We start from the raw sequence: 18,196 nt of genomic DNA on the forward strand, positions 1-18,196 counted from the left end.
GCCCCGGGCCCCGGCCCCGCCCCCGCGGCCTCTGAGCCACCGGCGCCCGCCTCGGCGGTCCCACCCCGCCCCGCCCCGCCCCGCGCCGCCCCGCGCCGGCTCCGCGGCTCCGCAGCTCGCGCCCGCCCGGCGCCGGGCCATGGCGCTGCTGCAGGATGTGTCGCTGCAGGATCCGCGGGACCGCTTCGAGCTGCTGCAGCGCGTGGGGGCCGGGACCTATGGCGACGTCTACAAGGTGCGCCGGGCGGCGGGACGGACGGGAGAGAGGAGAGGAGGGTACGCGCTCCGTGCCCTGCTGCGGGATCCGGCCCCCAGCCCCGCCCCTCCTCATCTCGCTTCACCCCCTCCGCCCCTGCAGGCCCGCGACACGGTCACGTCCGAACTGGCTGCGGTCAAGATAGTCAAGCTAGACCCAGGTGAGGGCCCGGAGCCAGGGCCTCAGCGCTGGAGGGAGGGCAGAGGGCCGCAGAGCGGGCGCGGTGTGAGAGTTGACATTTCCGAGACCCCCTGAGAAGCAGGCCCCGGGAGGTACTGTCCGCTGGCACCTGTCTGCCCTGGAGAGAGGAGGCACTCTGTGCCCATTTTGCAGATGGGGGCATTGAGTTAAGGCGGCCCCCTTCATGATGCCCTGTGTTTCCCAGGGGACGACATCAGCTCCCTTCAGCAGGAAATCACCATCCTGCGTGAGTGCCGCCACCCCAATGTGGTGGCCTATATTGGCAGCTACCTCAGGTGAGGTATCCCCTTGCTTACCCCCAGGCAGCCCCCATATGGCCCTACCATGTGCCCACCCCAGCTCTGTGTCACCCCAGGAATGACCGCTTGTGGATCTGCATGGAGTTCTGCGGAGGGGGGTCCCTGCAGGAGATTTACCACGGTGAGGGCCAGGACTCCAGGCCACAGAGGGTCACAGCCTTCTTCCCATCCCCACCGCAACGCAGGGCCGGAGGGGAGAGCTGGGGCCCTGGATTTGGGCCCCTCTCCACTTCTCACTAGCTGTGTGACCTTGAGAGAAATGCTGTCCTTTTCTGGGCTGTATATCCCAGCCTATGTCGGGAGGGGATGTGGCCAACTCCCCTTTCACCAGCAATGCCTGCTGCTTACCCCACACAGGGTGGATCCTGGGAGGGTCAGCATATTCCCCCAGACCCCCCTGCCAGCCCTTACCCCTCCCATTTCAGCCACCGGGCCCCTGGAGGAACGGCAGATTGCCTATGTCTGCCGAGAGGCACTGAAGGTAGCTGGGCCCATAGGGCTACTCACACCCCCAGTCCCCTGGAGCAGGGCAGGGAGCCCAGCTGGCCAGTGTGTGTGTTGCGGGGTGGGGTGGGTGGAGTGCTCAGGCAAAGGTGCCTGAGGGGCTGTGGGTCCTGCGGGGAAGGGGCCCCAGCCGTGTTGCCGGAAGCAGCCCATTTCCCTTTTGGCTCAGTCATTTCCTGTTTGGGGAGAGGGGAGGAGGAAGCAGCTTGGGTGGGGGGCCCCAGTCCTGAGAGGGGGTTCAGGAGAGGTGGGATATACTGGGTAGCTGCTCTCAGGGGCTCCTCTTCGTCCCCAGGGGCTGCACCACTTGCATTCTCAGGGGAAGATCCACAGAGACATCAAGGTAGGGGTCTGGCCAAGGGCATTGTGGGAGGGAGGAGGAGGCTCTCGGGGGCACCAGACGGGATTCTCTCTCCTCCATTCCCACAGGGAGCCAACCTTCTCCTCACCCTCCAGGGAGATGTCAAGCTGGGTCAGTACCCTGGGGACACAATCAGGGTGAGGGTTCTATGGGAGCTCCTGGAGTCTTAGAGCCTACTTTCAAGTGCAGCTTGTCCTTGAGCAAGTCATTTTACCACTTGAGCCTCAGTTTCCCCATTTAGAAAGTGGAACAGTTCTCCCTTCCTGCTAGAAGTTGGATGTGGTTGGGTTCGTGTGGAGTCTAACATGGGACCGGGCACTTGGTCGTGGAGAGAAGGTGGTTGACCCCTCCCAGGAGGGGACCTAGCTTTGCCTTGTGCCTGTGGCAGTTGTGGCTGAACCTGGGCTGCCTGTTTTCTGAGCCCTGCCAGGTGCATCCTGAGCCTGAGCCCTGAAAGGGGGTGGGGAGTGGCAGCCAGAGGTCGGGTGAGAGCAGCTCTTTCTCCCTGTAGCTGACTTTGGGGTGTCAGGCGAGCTGACGGCGTCTGTGGCGAAGAGGAGGTCTTTCATTGGGACTCCATACTGGTGAGGCTGCACCTCTGGCTGAGGGGGTGGGGGCCACAGCGGGGCACCCGGCCGTCTCATCTGTGACCCCGCCTCTAGGATGGCCCCGGAGGTGGCCGCCGTGGAGCGCAAAGGTGGCTACAATGAGCTGTGTGACATCTGGGCCCTGGGCATCACCGCCATCGAGCTGGGCGAGCTGCAGCCCCCTCTCTTCCACCTGCACCCCATGAGGTCAGCTGAATACTTGCCCCTTGCCTGACCCCAAGAGCCCTGTGACCCTCGACCTCTGACCTGTGGTCTCCACAGGGCCTTGATGCTGATGTCAAAGAGCAGCTTCCAGCCGCCAAAGCTGAGAGACAAGACTCGCTGGTGAGGGCCCACATCCCTTGCTGGGGCCCCCTTTTCAGCCCAGCCCCATGGGGGCAGAGGAGCCTTCTGCCACCCCCCAGGGTGCAGCCTCGAGGGCCCTGCCCTCTCTGGGCCTCCACAGACCATCCGCGGGAGAGGCCTGGGCCCTGCCTCTGGGCTGGGGACCAGCGTGGACAAAGAAGAAGGGCAGATGGTTGATGATGGAGGCGCTGCCGTGTCGCAATAGCAGTGTTGCTCAGGCCAGCTGCCCTTGGTCTCAGGCTGGCTCCTTCCTGGGCAGGCCCAGCAGACTCCTCAGGAGTGGTGGCAGGATGGCCTGCCTGAGGGCTAATCTGGGCCTGCGGGTGGGGTCTCTTGTATCCACTAGGACCCAGTATTTCCATCACTTCCTCAAGCTTGCCTTGACCAAGAACCCCAAGAAGAGGCCAACAGCAGAGAAGCTCCTGCAGGTGGGAGGTAGGGGGGTGGGGCAGGGGGCTAGATGCTCAGAAGCAGGGACCCGGAGGCCAGGGACCAACCTGCACCCCCTCCATCCTCCAGCACCCCTTCACGACCCAGCAGTTGCCTCGGGCTCTCCTCACACAGCTGTTGGACAAGGCCAATGACCCCCACCTGGGAACCCCCTCCCCAGAAGACTGTGATCTGGAGGTAAGTGAGAGCCACTGGGGACTGGGTTTTGGCCTGGTCTGGTCATAGGCATGCAGAGGTGACAGAAGTCAAGGGCCCTTCAGCTTGTGTGTTTCCAGCACATGGAGCTTCAGTCTGGTCGAGCCCACCCATTAGGAATCTTCCCTGAGCCGGTTTGCCTCCTTGTCGCCCCACTGTGATAGGTTCTTGCCCTTGGCCCAGCGTGACCGTGACCCTAGTTAAGCCATCTTCTGCTTTCTGTGTGATCTTTGGCGAGTTACTGGCCTCTCTGTGCTGGTTTTCTCACCTGTGAAACGAGGGTGCCATTTAATCTGGCGATCATCTCAGGGCGTTTCCATGAAAACAGACACGTCAGTGTGTGTAGAGCAGCTCGAGGAGCTGCTGGTGTGAGGTGAGCGTGGACACGTGCCCACTGTCTGTGCTCTCTCGTAGACTTATGACATGTTTCCCGACACCATTCACTCCCGGGGGCAGCATGGCCCAGCCGAGAGGACCCCCTCGGAGATCCAGTGTGAGTCTGCTTTGGTGGGGGGCTGTGTGGATTGGCGGCTGTGTGTGGATTTGGTGGGGGGCTGTGTGGATTGGGGGGCTGTGCGTGTGGATCTGGTGTGAGTTAAGGGGTCAGTCCTGAGGCTCTGGCCCCCCTAACCCCTGGATCTGGGCCCTCCAGTTCACCAGGTGAAGTTTGGTGCCCCACGAAGGAAGGAAACAGACCCACTGAATGAGCCGGTGAGGGGCTGGCGGTGTGGCAGGGTGGGGCAGAGGGCTGGACTGGGGAGCTGTGCAGGTGACCGAGCACCTCAAACTCAGGAGCCGTGAAGCAGCAGCAGCCTGGCCCTCGGCCCGGGAGAGCTGTCCAAGCAGGCCTGTCCGCCCAGGGACCCGGAAGCCTGGGGGCTCCTTCCTGGGGCAGGTTGTTTTGGACAGTCGGCTGGGGGTGGCAGGGTGACCACGCCTTTCTAAAACGTGGGCCTGTCACTCGTCTGAGGACGCCCCCGCCCCCTTCGGCACGTTTTTCTCTGCCTCAGTCGCTGTGACTGCTGGGTTGGCTGACTCACCATCTCTGCTCTCTCGCTGTCTCTACTTATCAGCATCTTTCTCACCCACACGATCTCAGTCCCTCCCTGCCCTTTTCTCTCACTGTCTCTCTGTCTCCTTCTCTTTCCTTGTTTGTCTGTTTGGCCCTTTTTCACACTTTCTTGGCCTCTCGTTGTCTTTCTCACAGTCCTCCTGCTTGTTACCAATCTCACTTTCCATCTGTCTGTCTGTCTGCCATCTCTCTCTCCCACAATCTCTCCAGCACTCTCTTACGTTGCCTGTCTGTCTCTCTGCCTCCCTCCTGGTCTTTCTGACTCGGTTTCCCCACAGTGGGAAGAGGAATGGACGCTGCTGGGAAAGGAGGAGCTGAACTCGTGAGTGAGGGGGGTGGGGGAGCTGTGGGGGGGGAGGGGCAGGAGGAAAGGCTGACCTCTGATCCCTTCCCCTCTCTACCCAGGAGCCTGCTGCAGTCAGTCCAGGAGGCCCTGGAGGAAAGGTGAGGGGCCAGGGCCCGGAGGAGGTGGGGGGCAGCTGGGCTCAGGACCCAGTCACATCTCACACCTCATCTCCCTCTGATTTGTCCCCGACAGGAGCCTGACCATCCGGCCAGCCTTGGAACTCAAGGTACGGAGAGGAGGGGAGCGGGGGATGGGGATGGGGGGCAGTGCGATAGCGGGTGCAGTTGGGGTGGGGGTAGGTTACAGGGTCACCTGCTAACAGCTGGGCTGGGTCCGCTGACCCTCCTGCCAGGAGCTGGACTCCCCAGATGATACCATAGGAACCATCAAGAGGGCCCCGTTCTTGGAGCCATCCCCCACTGAGCCTCCGGCTGAGGACCTTCAATCCAGCCTCCCAGGTGAGCCCCAGGCTCCGGGGACGAGGAGGCAGGCCCCTGGAGGCAGGGGGCGGTCCAGGACCGGAATTCACGGCAGGTCTGTGCCTGCAGGAACCGCACCTGCACCTCTCCCATGCCCTGACAGCCCCCCGCTGCTCTCCACTGCCTGGGCCACCGTGAAGCACCGGGAAGATCATGAGGTGAGGCGGTGCTGTAGGGGGGGGTCGGGGAGATGGGAGGCTGGGGGTGTGGCCCTGACTCCTTTCTTCCCTCCCAGAGGTCATCCTGCCGTGGGCTCCCCCCGACCCCCAAGGTGCACGTAAGCGTTTGCGCATGGCTCCGCCTCCCCACCGCCTTCTGCCTCACCGCCTGTGGCTCCCCCCGCCCCGTCCCCCCACCTGGTGCTTCCTCATCAGCCTCTTGCCTCCTCTCCAGATGGGCGCCTGCTTCTCCAAGGTCTTCAATGGCTGCCCCCTGCGGATCCACGCTGCTGTCACCTGGATTCACCCTGTCACCCGGGGTAGGCCAGGGGCAGGGAGGAAGCAGGAGCCTGGGAATCCCCAGCTTGGGCCAGGGGACGTGGCTGACCTCTGACTCCATACCCAAACCTGCAGACCAGTTCCTGGTGGTGGGGGCCGAGGAAGGCATCTACACCCTCAACCTGCATGAACTGCATGAGGATACGCTGGAGAAGGTGAGGCCCGGCTGGCGGGGGAGGGCCGAGGGCCTTGGGCGTCTGGGGTGCTGACCCCTGTCCATCTATGGCTCTGTGGCCTCCAGCTGATTTCACACCGCTGCGCCTGGCTTTACTGCGTGAACAACGTGCTGCTGTCACTCTCAGGTACAGTTGGGGCAGGCGGGGGCAGGGCCAGCGCCCCACCCACCAACACTCTCTGAGCCCCTCTCCCCTCCGTCCCATCCCCCCGCAGGGAAATCCACGCACATCTGGGCCCACGACCTCCCAGGCTTGTTTGAGCAGCGGCGGCTACAGCAACAGGTCCCCCTCTCCATCCCCACCAATCGCCTCACTCAGCGCATCATCCCCAGGTCAGGGACCCTGGGGAGCCTGGCCCTGCGGGGATGAGGGAGGAGGGAGAGGCAAAGGGACAGAGCCAGGGCTGGAATGCAGCCTTTCCTGGTACTGAGACTGTTGGGATTTTAGACACGTCACTTGGCCTCTCTGAGGCCCGGTTTCCTCATAGGTCAATATAGTTGGTAGCCTCCCCTGCCCCTGCACCCAGACCTGTCGGGAGGGAAGGAGACAGGGCATGTGAATGTACCTGGCAAGCTCTGGGAGCTGCGGTGGGTAGGCTGTGGGGCAAATGTTTCCTGAGTACCTACTATGCGGCAGGTCTTAGGCTGGGCTTAGGGATGACAAATCAAATGAGTTCTTGACAGTCAGCTCCTGGGACTGAGGTGCGCCAGGGGGAGAGCTGGAAGGGGTGGGGAGGCCTCAGAGAGGCCAGGCGAGCTCGCGGCGTTGACAGAGCGTTGGGGGTCTTCCAGGCAGATGAGTTAGGGAACAGCCTTCTAGCAGTGGGAGGAACAAGTGTGAATTCTCCTAGGCGATCGGGGGAGTTAAAAGGTGTTTGGCCCGAGCGAGGACGGGGAGCAGCCCAAGAGGAAGCTGCACAGGTGGCAGAGGCCTGCCGTTGACTCCAGGCCCAGGATCTGGGCTTTGTCTGACTGGTAGCGGACCCGGAGCATCTTAGAAGGATCCCTCTGTACGTCAATCAGGATTTTTCCCGTTGCAGGTGATTCAACTCACCGGCTTAAGCACAACGGCTCGTGTAGGAGTAGGCTCAGCTGCATGTCCAGCTGGATCCAGGCTTAAATGGCATCCTCAGGCATCTTCCTGCATCTCCTGGCTCTGTTTTCCTCTTGTCACCTTCATTCTCACTCAGGCTTTCTTGTCCAGTGATGGCTGCCTGCAGGTCCAGGCCAGCGTTCCACTAGCTAACAACCCAATGGAACTGGAACCTCTGTTTCCAAGTAATTCCCACAAAAGTCCAGGGCCAGTTCTCACTGGCCTAGCTTAGGTTCATGCCTACCCCTGGGCTAGTCACTGTGGAAGGGCATGAGGAGCCAGGGCCCAGGCCTGCGTCCCGTGCCCTCTCTTGGAGCTGGGGGAAGGAGAGAGGGGCTTGTCTGGGCAGATGGAAACAGGAACATCTGCTGGCCTCTCTGGTGACAGTGGGAAGGAGGAATGGAGGGGGAGGCTGGCGAGAGGGCCTGGAAGGGAGGCCGGTGTAGTGACCCAAGGCAGTGTAGGGCAGTGAGAACTAGATGGACTCGAGCAATATTTAGGAAGTGGGATTGACAGGATTTGGGGACTAATCAGAGTGAGCTGGAGGGAAAGGGAGGGACCGGGAGACCCCAGAGAGCAGACTGTGGTGCGTTTACAGGGCAGTAGAGTCCCTCATTCAGCCATTCAGCACCCGGTATGCGCCAGGCAGTGTCCTGGGCGTGAGATACACTTGGGAACTGGAGACCCTTATATTCCCAAGACCCTCCTGTTGAGACAGACAACAGCGGACATGAGAAGGAGTCTATGCGGTGGTGACACAGAGGGGAAAGTGCCCCGTGGAGAAGGGCAGGGTGGTCAGGAAAGACCTCGCTGAGAAGGTGCTTTTTGAGCAAAGACTCGGAGGGGTTGATGGAGCAAGTCCTGAGGGTATCTGGGGGGCTGGAGCCGTCCTGCCTGTATGAGGAACAGCAAGGAGGCCAGTGAGTCCAGATGGACGGAGTGAGAGGGAGCTGGCCTCCGAGGGCTCTGTAGTCACAGTGAGGGCTTTGCCCCTGACTCAGGGCAGCCTGAGGGCCGCTGCAGAGGAGCGGCATGACTGAGGTTTTCACGGGTCACTCTGGCTGCTGAGCTGGGAGGAGACTGGAGGGGACGCGGGCGGATGCGGAGACCCATCAGGAGGCTGTGGCACCATCAGGTGGGACATGATGGCGGCTTGGGCCAGGGAGGCCGTGAAGGAGTAGAAAAGCGGTCAGAGTCTAGTTTTATTTTGAAAACTGAACCAACAGGATTTCCGGACAGTTGGTGGATGGAAGAGAAAGGGGAGTCAAGGATGACTCCAAGCTTTTGGCCTAGGCAATGGGAAGGATGGAGCTGTCATCAGCTGTGGGTGGAGCAGAATTCAGTGTTGTCACATGGAGTTTGAAATGTGCAAGTGGGGCCTCGGCCCTTGGCGGGGGCTGGGGGGTGGGGGATGGCGCTGAGTTCTGAGCGGGGAGGCGGGCTGTGGGCTTAGACATCGTCATGACCCGGTGGGTGGTGGAAGCCGGTGAGGAGGGCATGGGAGGCCGGGCCGAGGGGAGATGAGGGGCCCAGGGCCATGATTCAGCGGGCTCGCCTGAGGAGCACATCGGGAGCCCCGTGGCCTTGGGGCTTCCTGACCTCAGTCCGAAGCCAACCTCTGCTTTGGCCCAGGACCTGCAGGAAACAGGCCCATTACAGGCCCAAGTCACAGGCAGCTTTGGGTGTGTGTTTGGGAAATCACAGTATCACAGCAGAGATCTCGAATTGTTGGGAAAAAAAACAAAAAATGTCCGCCTCTGTCCCATCTGAAGGCCAGCTGGGAAAGAGAGTGGAAGGAACAAGGGGAGAGAGGAGAGTGAGGACAGAGGCGGAGACAGAGGTGCTGGCTTCCTTGGCGGGGCCCACATCCCAGCAGAGGGTGCAGACAGGGCTGGGTCAGTGGGAGGAGGTGGCAGGGCTGCTGACGTGTAGCCCTGTTCCCCAAGGGAAGAAGCAGGTTTGGAAGGTCCCCTGAGGGTTTGGGGGACAGCCAGTAACCAAAGGAGGGACCCCGCTTCTCCCTCGGCACCCACTGGTCCCCCCCTGGAATAGCCTGCCCTGAAGCAGGAGAGGGCAGGGCGTTTGCCGTTTTCTGGGGAGTCGTCATGTTCTCGGCCCGGCTTGCTCATCTGTGACTTGCAGTGTGTCAGGTGGGGACCGGCCCTGAGTGCTCTGGCCGCAGGAGGAGCTGGAGGCCGCATTAGCTTGCCGTCCTCCCACACCCTCGTTTTTTTCAGTTATTTCTTTATTTACACCCTGCCTTTGCCTAACAAGTATTTTCGATGACTGAAAATAGGTGGGAAAGTAATAATAACGGGATGAGAAAAGTTAGCCTTTTGTGAGGGCACCTGATGTGGCAGGCTCTGCTGCACGCTCCTCCCCTGAGTTAACTCATTTAGGCCTCACTGCGACCCTGTGAGGGGGATACCACGGTTATCCCCAGGCTGCAGGTGAAGCAGTTGAGGCCCGGAGAGGTCAAGTCCTGAGGGTACTGCTGGTGAAGCTGCAGGTGAAGCAGGTGAAGCAGTTGAGGCCCGGAGAGGTTCAGTGCCTTGCCCCAAGTCGCACGGTGAGAGGTAACTCTGTGATCCAAACCCCTGGACTGGATGTACACGCTCCAGGCTGTATAGCGGGTGCTGGAGCCACAAGCACTGCGTCACATCCTGCGCCATTCACAGTTTCGTGGCTTCTCGGATACTCGGGCCAGGGGCTTGACCTCTCTGAGCCTCTGCCACCTGTGAGGCGGGGAAGGTGTTAGTACCGTCCCCTTAGGGCTCTGCAGGGGGCCTTGCCCAGGGTGGCACCCGTGACGCCTGCCCTGGTTGCCACCCCACAGGCGCTTTGCCCTGTCCACCAAGATTCCTGACACCAAAGGCTGCCTGCAGTGTCGCGTGGGTAAGAGCTGGGTGTGGTGGGCGGGGCCGGGGGGGCGCGGGTGGGCACAGCCCCGGCCCCACCACCCCCTCTCTCGCAGTGCGGAATCCGCACACAGGCAGCACCTTCCTGCTGGCCGCGCTGCCCACCAGTCTGCTTCTGCTGCAGTGGTATGAGCCGCTGCAGAAATTCCTGCTGCTAAAGGTGCGGTGCCGGTGGGGGGACCCCCGGGCGGGTGGCAGGGTTTCTGGGAGGAGAAATGTAGACCTGAGCGCCCCTGCTGCCCCCAGAACTTCTCCAGCCCCTTGCCCAGCCCAGCAAGGATGCTGGAGCCGCTGGTGCTGGATGGGAAGGAGCTACCGCAGGTGTGCGTGGGGGCTGAGGGCCCCGAGGGGCCTGGCTGCCGCGTCCTGTTCCATGTCCTGCCGCTGGAGGCTGGCCTGACGCCGGACATCCTCCTCCCACCCGGTGAGCTGGAGGGCCAGGCTGCTGTATGTGAGTGTGTGCATGTGCGTGTGATATATATATAGAGAGAGAGGGGGGAGAGGGGGAGGGGAGGGGGAGGGAGGGGGAGGGAAGGGAGAGGGGGAAGTTCCTCACAGCTTATGGCTCCACGGAGACCTTGGGGACCTGAAGCTCCAAGCTTCTCTTCAGCTCAGCAGCTAAGAAAACCTGACCAACCCTGCAGGGGCTGCAGGGACAGAGCCAAGCTGGGGAAGGCAGGTGCCAGAGGCCTCCATTCTGAGCAAGGAAGGACACTGGGTGTTGGGACAGCTCAGGGGAGCAGAGTGAGTGGCAGTGGGTAAAGAAGGGGGAAGGTGCCCTGGACCAAGTCCTTGCGGTAGCCCAGACCCCCAGCCAGGGGTCTCATGGGATTTTACTCTTGATCCCCACAATGGCCCTGCAAGGTAGGCATCGTCGTGCCTGGGTTACAGATGAAGAAACTGAGGCCCAGAGATTCGAGGTCACACAGTGACTGGGTCATGAAGCCTGGCTCTCCTGGCTCCAGAGCCTCTGCCCCCCAAAGCCTCCCTGGGCCTCAGCCCTGCCGCTTGTGATGGGTCACTTTGCTGCCAAGCATCAGTTCCCCTGCTGTGCAGTGAGACTGGGCATCGTGACCCCACCCAGCTATTGCGCAATGCACTGTGGGGAAAGCCGGCTGATGCACACCCCCAGCTCTTCCTCTTGGGGCCAGAGCGGGGCTGGTGGCTCAGCCAGGCTGTGTCTCCCTTCTCTGCCTGCAGAGGGGCTTCCGGGCTCAGCCCAGCAGGTGATCCAGGTGGACAGGGACACAGTCCTAGTCTGCTTTGACCGTGAGTGTTCCTGGTATCAGGGCTGGGGGCTAGAAGGGGGTGGTGAGGGAGGCCAGGTGGGTCTGTCTCCCCAGAAGGGGGCCACCCCGCCCCGCCCCGCCCACCAGCCCGCCCCCTGTATAGGCTGCGTGAGGATCGTCAACCTGCTGGGCGAGCCCACGGTGACACTGGCGCCTGTGCTGACCTTTGACTTCCCCATTGAGACTGTGGGTAAGTGAGCAGACAGAGGTGGGGGTGGGAGTATCCCTGGCCTGGAGCACATGATGTAGCCCCGGGGCCTGGGGCTGGCAGCAGGACAAGGAGGCAGGTCCCCCAGCCCCTCTTGAGAGCCATGTTGGTCACCTGCGGCCCAGTCCGTGAGGTCCTCTGTGGTCCAGACCTGGGCCCAGGGTGTAGCTGGGGGAGCCAGTGTCCCCAGGGCAGGTGCAGGGCTGATGGCCGCCTGGCCGCTCCTAGTGTGTCTGCAGGACAGTGTGCTGGCCTTCTGGAGCCATGGGATGCAAGGCCGCAGCCTGGACACTAATGAGGTGAGTGACACTCAGGACCCTGGTGGCTCCCCACCCAGGTGTCCCCACCTTTTAGGAGAGGACCTCTGGGGCAGCCTCAGTCCCCCTTTTCTTCCCAGGTGACCCAGGAGATCACAGACGAGACAAGGATCTTCCGAGTGCTTGGGGCCCACAGGTAGGACACAGTGCCCCAGCCTCCCCTTCAGACGCTCTCCAGGCCAGGTGGAGGTGCCCAAGTGTCTTCCCACCTTGCTCACCTCCGGTTCTCTCCCCTCCAGAGACATCATCCTTGAGAGCATTCCCACCGACAAGCCGGGGGCTCACAGCAACCTCTACATTCTCACAGGCCATCAGAGCAGTTACTGAGCCAGTGGGCCGGCCTGGCCGGGGGCATCCCCCGCCCACTCCAGGCCTTAGCAGCAGTTCTTTTAGGCAGAGGGGCCCCTCCCAGATCAGAGGAGCCCAGGCCTCGGCTCTGCTGGTCTGAAGGGCAGAAATCCTGAGAAGAGTTTGGGGGCTGGGGAGGGTAAGGGTGCCTACCCCACACCTCTGCAATAACTGGACCAGAGGAAGCTGCTGTCACCTCCCCCTCCCCGGCGGGCAGCCAGTCCCCAGTGCCCCCTGGCAGGGGCCCTGGGCTGGTTGGGGGCAGGCCCGGGGCTATCCATTCCATTCGGTTCCACATTTCCTTTCCACTCTTCCTGCCAAGAGCCTGCCCCTGTGCTCTGTCCTGGGGAACGTGGTATTTAAAAGAGAGACTATATTGGTATTAAAGCTGGTTTGATTTTATTCCACTGGTCCCTCTGGTTTGGGGGGAGCTGAGCCCACCTGCCTCATCTCCCTCTACCTCTCCCTCCAGGACACCTTTCTTTCTTTCTGTGGCACCAGGTGCTGTGGATATAACATGGAAGGGAGGCCACCAGTGTTCTGGTGGCTCTCATGGGGAGCCAGGCAGAGGTGAGGGGGAGGCCATGGCCTTCCGTGGCATCTCAGGGTCTCTGTGTCTTCCTGGGCTCCCTTGCTCAGGATGAGCCCTCAGCCTTGCAGTGTGAGGTCTCTTTTGTGGCCAAGGAGTCATGCAGATGGGGCCGGGGGAGGCACTAAACAAGGGACTCGTCCGAGCACCCCTGTCCCATATGAGATCTCACCAGGTAGCCTATGGAAGGGCCCAGGAGAGGCCCGCCAAGGGCTGCTCCACCCAGCGCCAGGGAGGCTGCAGCCTTTGGAGACAGCCTGCCCTGACCTGTATCCCCCACCCAGGCCTGGGGCTGCCTCCCGGCCTCCCACCTGCTGCCTGGATATCAGTTGCTCTGTCAGGCCAGGATTACTGAACATGGGTGTGCTCACCAAGCTAGACTCTGGGAAGATCAGCCTGTGTCCATTTAGCAAGAATTCCCAGAGGGTCTCTTCAGTGCCCATCCCTGGGCTCCCAGAGGGGCCCCTACCAAGATGTGGACCCGCCCCCAGTGAGGGGAGCTGCCCTTGCTGGAGCCTGCATCTCGAAGGCACATTCGTCCACCTGTTGCTGGCCTTGTGCTTTGCATCGCCATTCTCCTACATTTCCCTCTTAGCGGGCTCCACACCCCCAGACCAGGGAGCCCCCTGTGGCCCCAGGCACTGACCAGGCTGCTCCGTGGACAGAGACCCCTGACCCTTGACCCCAGGTACCTGGAGAGGACTTTCAGCCCACAGAGCAGCAGGCAGCAGACAGTGCCACCTTGTGGCAGGTTGCCCCAACACTCTAAAGGAGGGTTGGGGGGTGTCAGAATGTAATGTGCCAAAGCAGGGGTGCCTGGGAAAAGCAGGGGCCCCTGATAAAATATTTGCTGCCAGCAGAGTCTGGCCACCAGCCAAAGAAAGGCCAAGAGGCCAGGGAATATGCACTGAAAGACCAAAATTGTTATTTTATCTGTATGTTTTTTAATAGGTAGCCCTTGGCCATAGGTACACAATTTTTAAAAAAATACAAAGTAAATACAATGAGAAGTCTCCTATTCAGGTCCCAGTTACTTATAAGCCTTCTGGAAGTACTTACGCATGTTTAAGAAGTAATGGTATGCTTTAGTCTTCCCTGTTTCTTACATACACGGTAATATATTCCACACACTGTTCTAATCTTGCCCTTTAAGAGCTGTCCTGGAGGGAATTCTCCGGCGGTCCAGGGGTTAGGACTCCGTGCGTTCACTGCCGAGGGCCCGGGTTCGATCCCTACTCGGGATACTAAGATCCCGCAAGCTGAGTGAGTGGCCAAAAAAAAAAAAAAATCTGTCCTTAAGAGCTTTCCATGATCAGTGCCTCCCACTTTGTTCTTTTATAGCTGGTATTCCACTGTATGGGTTTCCCATAACTAATGTGAATTAACTGTAGTTAGATCCCTATTGATGGAAATTTCAGTTGTTTCTACTAGTTTGCTATTACAAATGATGCAGCAATAAATACTCTTATGCCATTGCCACTGTGTAGGTATTCAAGTGTCCCGTAGGATTAATTCCCGGAAGTGGCCTTGCTGGGTCAGAGCTGGCTGTCTTTGTCCTTGTGACAACTACTGTCACACTGCCCTCCCTGGGCAGAAGCCTCTGGGATGGGTCAGATCAGCCTCTGTAAGCCATCCCGTGGGTCAGCGGAAGAGGCTAGGGCACCCCAGGATGTTCGGGTAGCTGGCCCATAGCCGAGTCAAGTGAGGGTCAAGGTGAGAGGTGACAACCAGAATGTGTGCTTCAAGACAGCAGGGCATCGGCCGTGCTCACAGTGGTATGTCCAGTGCCTGGTCACTGCCTGGTGCACAGAAGGCCCTCAATCATGCTTTCTGAGTGAAGGAATGAGCGTGATATTGTGAAGAGGAGGCCCTAGAGTTGGGCCCCTGGACTGGATGAGTTTGCTGAGCTGTGTTTTCCCCAGGTAGACCATGTCCTAAGTCTATCTGCAGGGTATAGGGAGGATTGGAAGTATTGTAGTACACATAATGCAATGACACAGATGAATCATAGAGATGTAATGCTGAGTGAAAACAGCAAATTGCATAAAATGACACACAGTATGATAGCAAAAATAAGCAAAACTAAACCATCTATTGTTTGGTGATTTAAGCACGTGTGATAAAACACTTAGGAGATCAGGGGAAGAAACAGCACAAAATTCACATGATGGCCCCTGTGAGGGGAGTGGGAATGGGGTAAGGAAGGATCCCAGGAATTTGCAAAGGTGTTGGTAATATCTTGCTTCTCAGGCTGTGTGGTGGGTTCATGAGTATTCGATTTATAGCTCAGTTCCTAATGCACATAAGGTTCCACACACCCTTTTGTATGTATCAAATACTATGTGAGGGAATTCCCTGGTGGCTCAGTGGATAGGACTCTGTGCTTCCACTGCAGGGGGCACTGGTTCGCTCCCTGATCTGGGAACTAAGATCCCCCATGCCATGCCGCACAGCCAAAAAAAAAAGTAAGAAAACGTAAGTTTAGATATTTTAAAGTAACCACTTAAAAAAACTCTGTAATGGCTTAAAAAACAAAATCAAACAGGCAACATAATCCTTTCCCAGATGATAAAATCAAGTGGAGATAATGAAAATGTTCCAGTGACAAGCTATGGGCAGGTCCCTCTAGCTGCCTTCTTCTGTTGCTTCTTTTAAAACAGCTTTACTGAGGTATAACTGGCACACAATGAACTGCATCTATTAAAAATGTACTATTTGATGACTTTCACACATACACACCAGTGAAACCATTATTACAATCGAGAGAAACATTTCCATCACCTGCAAAGCTTCTTCCTCTTTGTAATCAGGGCCTCCTGTTCCTCCTTGCCTCCCCATCCCGAAGTAACCACTGATCCGTTTTCTGTCACTATAGATGAATTTGAATTTTTCAGAATTTATATAAATAGAATCATATTGTACGTACTCCTTATTTGGCATCTTTCACTAAGCATCATTATTTTGAGATTCATCCATGTTGTTGCATGTATTAATGGTCATTCCTTTTATTGCCAAGTAGTATTCCATCATATGGATGTACCACCGTTTGTTTAGCTAGTTGCCTGTTGATACACGTTTGGCTGTTTCCTGTTTTGGACTATTTATTACAAATAAAGTTGCTATGAACATTCATGTACGTGTCTTTGTGTGGATATATACTTTCATTCCTCTTGAGTAAATGCTTTCTAGTGGAAGGGCTGGGTCATATGGTAGGTGTTGTTTCATTTTTTTCTCTTTTGTTTAATTCTAATTTAAAAAAATTATTATTTTAAACCTTATTTCACTTTTTAAAAATTTTTTTATATATTTATTATTTTTTTTTGCGGTACACGGGCCTCTCCCGTTGCAGAGTACAGGCTCCGGAGATACAGGCTCAGCAGCCATGGCTCACGGGCCCAGCTGCTCCGCGGCATGTGGGATCTTCCCGGACCAGGGCACGAACCCGTTTCCCCTGCATCGGCAGGCGGACTCTCAACCACTGCACCACCAGGGAAGCTCTCACTTTTTAAGAAACTACCAAGCTGTGTTCCAAAGTGGTTGTACCATTTTGCATTCCCACCAGGAGGGTAGTTGAGTTCTAGCTCCTCCAAGTCCTTGCTAACACTTGGTATTGTCAGTCTTGTTTAATTTTAGCCACTCAAACACATATGTAGTGGTATCTCATAGTGGTTTTAATTTGTATTTCCTTCATGACTAATGATGTTGAGCATCTTTTCCTGTGCTTATTTACCATCTACAGGTACACCTCAGACATACTGCAGGTTCTGTTCCAGGCCACCACAATAAAGGGAATCCCGTGAATTTTTTGGTTTTCCAGTGCATATGAAAGTTATGTTTACACTATACCATAGTCTATTAAGTGTGTGATAGCATTATGTCTTTAATAAATATACACACCTTAATTAAAAAATACCTTATTGTTAAATAAAATTGCTAACCATCATCTGATCCTTCAGCGAGTTGTATCTTTTTCCTGGTTGAGCGTTTGAAATATTGTGAGAACTGCCAAAATGTGACAGATACACACAAAGGGAGCGAATGTTGTTGGGAAAATGGCACCAACAGACGGGCTTGACACTGTTGCCACAAACCTTCAATCTGTAAACACAATCTGCGAAGTGCAGTAAAGCAAAGCACAATAAAGTGAGTTCTTTGGTAAAGTGTGGATTCAAATCTTTTGCTTTGGGACTTCCCTGGTGGCACAGTGGTTAAAATCCGCCTGCCAACACAGGGGACACAGGTTCAAGCCCTGGTCCGGGAAGATCCCACATGCTGCGGAGCAACTAAGCCCGTGTGCCACAACTACTGAGCCTGTGCTCTAGAGCCCGCGAGCCACAACTACTGAGCCCACGTGTCACAACTATTGAAGCCCGTGTGCCTAGAGCCCATGCTCCGCAACAAGAGAAGTTACTGCATTGAGAAGCCTGCGGACCGCAGCCCCCCCCCCCGCCCCGACGCAACTACAGAAAGCCGCGCAACAACAAAGATCCAATGTAGCCAAAAATAACTTTAAAAAAACATCTTTTGCTTTTAAAAAATAGGTTTTTTTTCAGTTTTATTGAGATATAATTGACATAAAACATGTAAGTTTAAGGTATACAGTGTGATGATTTGATTCACATATATACTGTGAAATGATTACAACTAGTTGACACTTCCATCACCACACAAGTTGTTTCTTTTCTTTTTTAAAAAATTATTTTATTTATTTATTTTTGGCTGTGTTGGGTCTTCGTTGCTGCGTGCGGGCTTTCTCTAGTTGCAGCGTGTGTGGGCTTTTCATTGCGGTGGCTTCTCTTGTTGCAGAGCACAGGCTCCAGGTGTGCGGGTTTCAGTAGGTATGGCACCCGGGCTCAGTAGTTGTGGCTCGGGGGCTCTAGCGCACAGGTTCAGTAGCTGTTGCTACACAGGCTTAGTTGCTCTGCGGCATGTGGGATCTTCCCAGACCAGGGCTTGAACCTGTGTCCCCTGCATTGGCAGGCGGATTCTTAACCACTGTGCCACCAGGGAAGCCCAGGAGTTGTTTATTATTGTTGAGTTTTGGGACCCTGGATAAAAGTCCTTTACCAGATATGTGATTTGTACATAACTACTTTGCTATTATTTCTAATCTGTAGCTAACTCACAAATTCCAATACCCATCCCCCCACCTTGTTCAAATTACTTTTAACTGGGAGTTGTAAATAAACATGGTTTTCCAGAGGAAAAAAGTTATGAAAAGTACTTGGTGCATCATGTGTGCTCACTCCATCGTAGATATTATTATTCCTAATTCGGGCAATGGAATCATGTACAGGGCTCTCCAAAGGCTGGATGCAGGGTGGAGGGGGGTTGGTTGTGGTGAACAGCCATGGATTTGCTCCCTCTAGGCTCAGCTAGCTGCATGATGCTACCTCCTGATCTTGCCAGGGGCCTGGGGTTTCTCAACTATCAGATTAGAGTTAAAAGATAGAAAATGCCAGGGATTAGTAAGTAGGGGTCAAAACCATTTTTTTTTTTTTTTTGGCTGCACTCTGCGGCATGCAGGATCTTACTTCCCCAACCAGGGATCAAACCATTGTCCCCAGCAGTGGAAGGGCAGAGTCTTAACCACTGGACCACCAGGGAAATCCTGAAACTTCTTGCTCTTTATGTTCTGACACCAAT

The 18,196-nt window shown here is 56.9% G+C and overlaps 1 protein-coding gene across 10 annotated transcripts; it reads left to right on the forward strand.

Annotated features, from left to right (window-relative positions):
- Window positions 1–87: 87 nt before the first annotated feature.
- On the forward strand, window positions 88–15,682 carry MAP4K2 (mitogen-activated protein kinase kinase kinase kinase 2). Of its 10 annotated transcripts, none has more exons than XM_030833711.2 (32): window positions 88–235; window positions 359–416; window positions 642–732; window positions 813–877; window positions 1,182–1,237; window positions 1,556–1,603; window positions 1,690–1,732; window positions 2,133–2,205; window positions 2,284–2,415; window positions 2,491–2,553; window positions 2,921–3,002; window positions 3,094–3,201; window positions 3,634–3,712; window positions 3,872–3,930; window positions 4,570–4,613; window positions 4,697–4,735; window positions 4,830–4,863; window positions 4,990–5,095; window positions 5,186–5,274; window positions 5,352–5,393; window positions 5,510–5,594; window positions 5,689–5,768; window positions 5,855–5,915; window positions 6,004–6,121; window positions 9,718–9,776; window positions 9,856–9,959; window positions 10,046–10,223; window positions 11,000–11,068; window positions 11,192–11,278; window positions 11,525–11,595; window positions 11,694–11,749; window positions 11,853–15,682. In XM_030833711.2, the coding sequence occupies exons 1-32, from the start codon at window positions 140–142 to the stop codon at window positions 11,938–11,940; spliced, it is 2,463 nt and encodes an 820-aa protein (XP_030689571.1). In that variant the 5' UTR covers window positions 88–139; the 3' UTR covers window positions 11,941–15,682. The 10 variants fall into 10 exon arrangements, with proteins under 10 accessions (XP_030689571.1, XP_030689572.1, XP_030689573.1 ...); XM_030833712.2 differs by having other exon boundaries at window positions 5,352–5,387; XM_030833713.2 differs by lacking the exon at window positions 1,182–1,237 and having other exon boundaries at window positions 1,690–1,758.
- Window positions 15,683–18,196: the final 2,514 nt, after the last annotated feature.

Source organism: Globicephala melas, chromosome 8 (genome assembly GCF_963455315.2).
Source record: "Globicephala melas chromosome 8, mGloMel1.2, whole genome shotgun sequence".
Lineage (NCBI taxonomy): Eukaryota > Metazoa > Chordata > Mammalia > Artiodactyla > Delphinidae > Globicephala > Globicephala melas.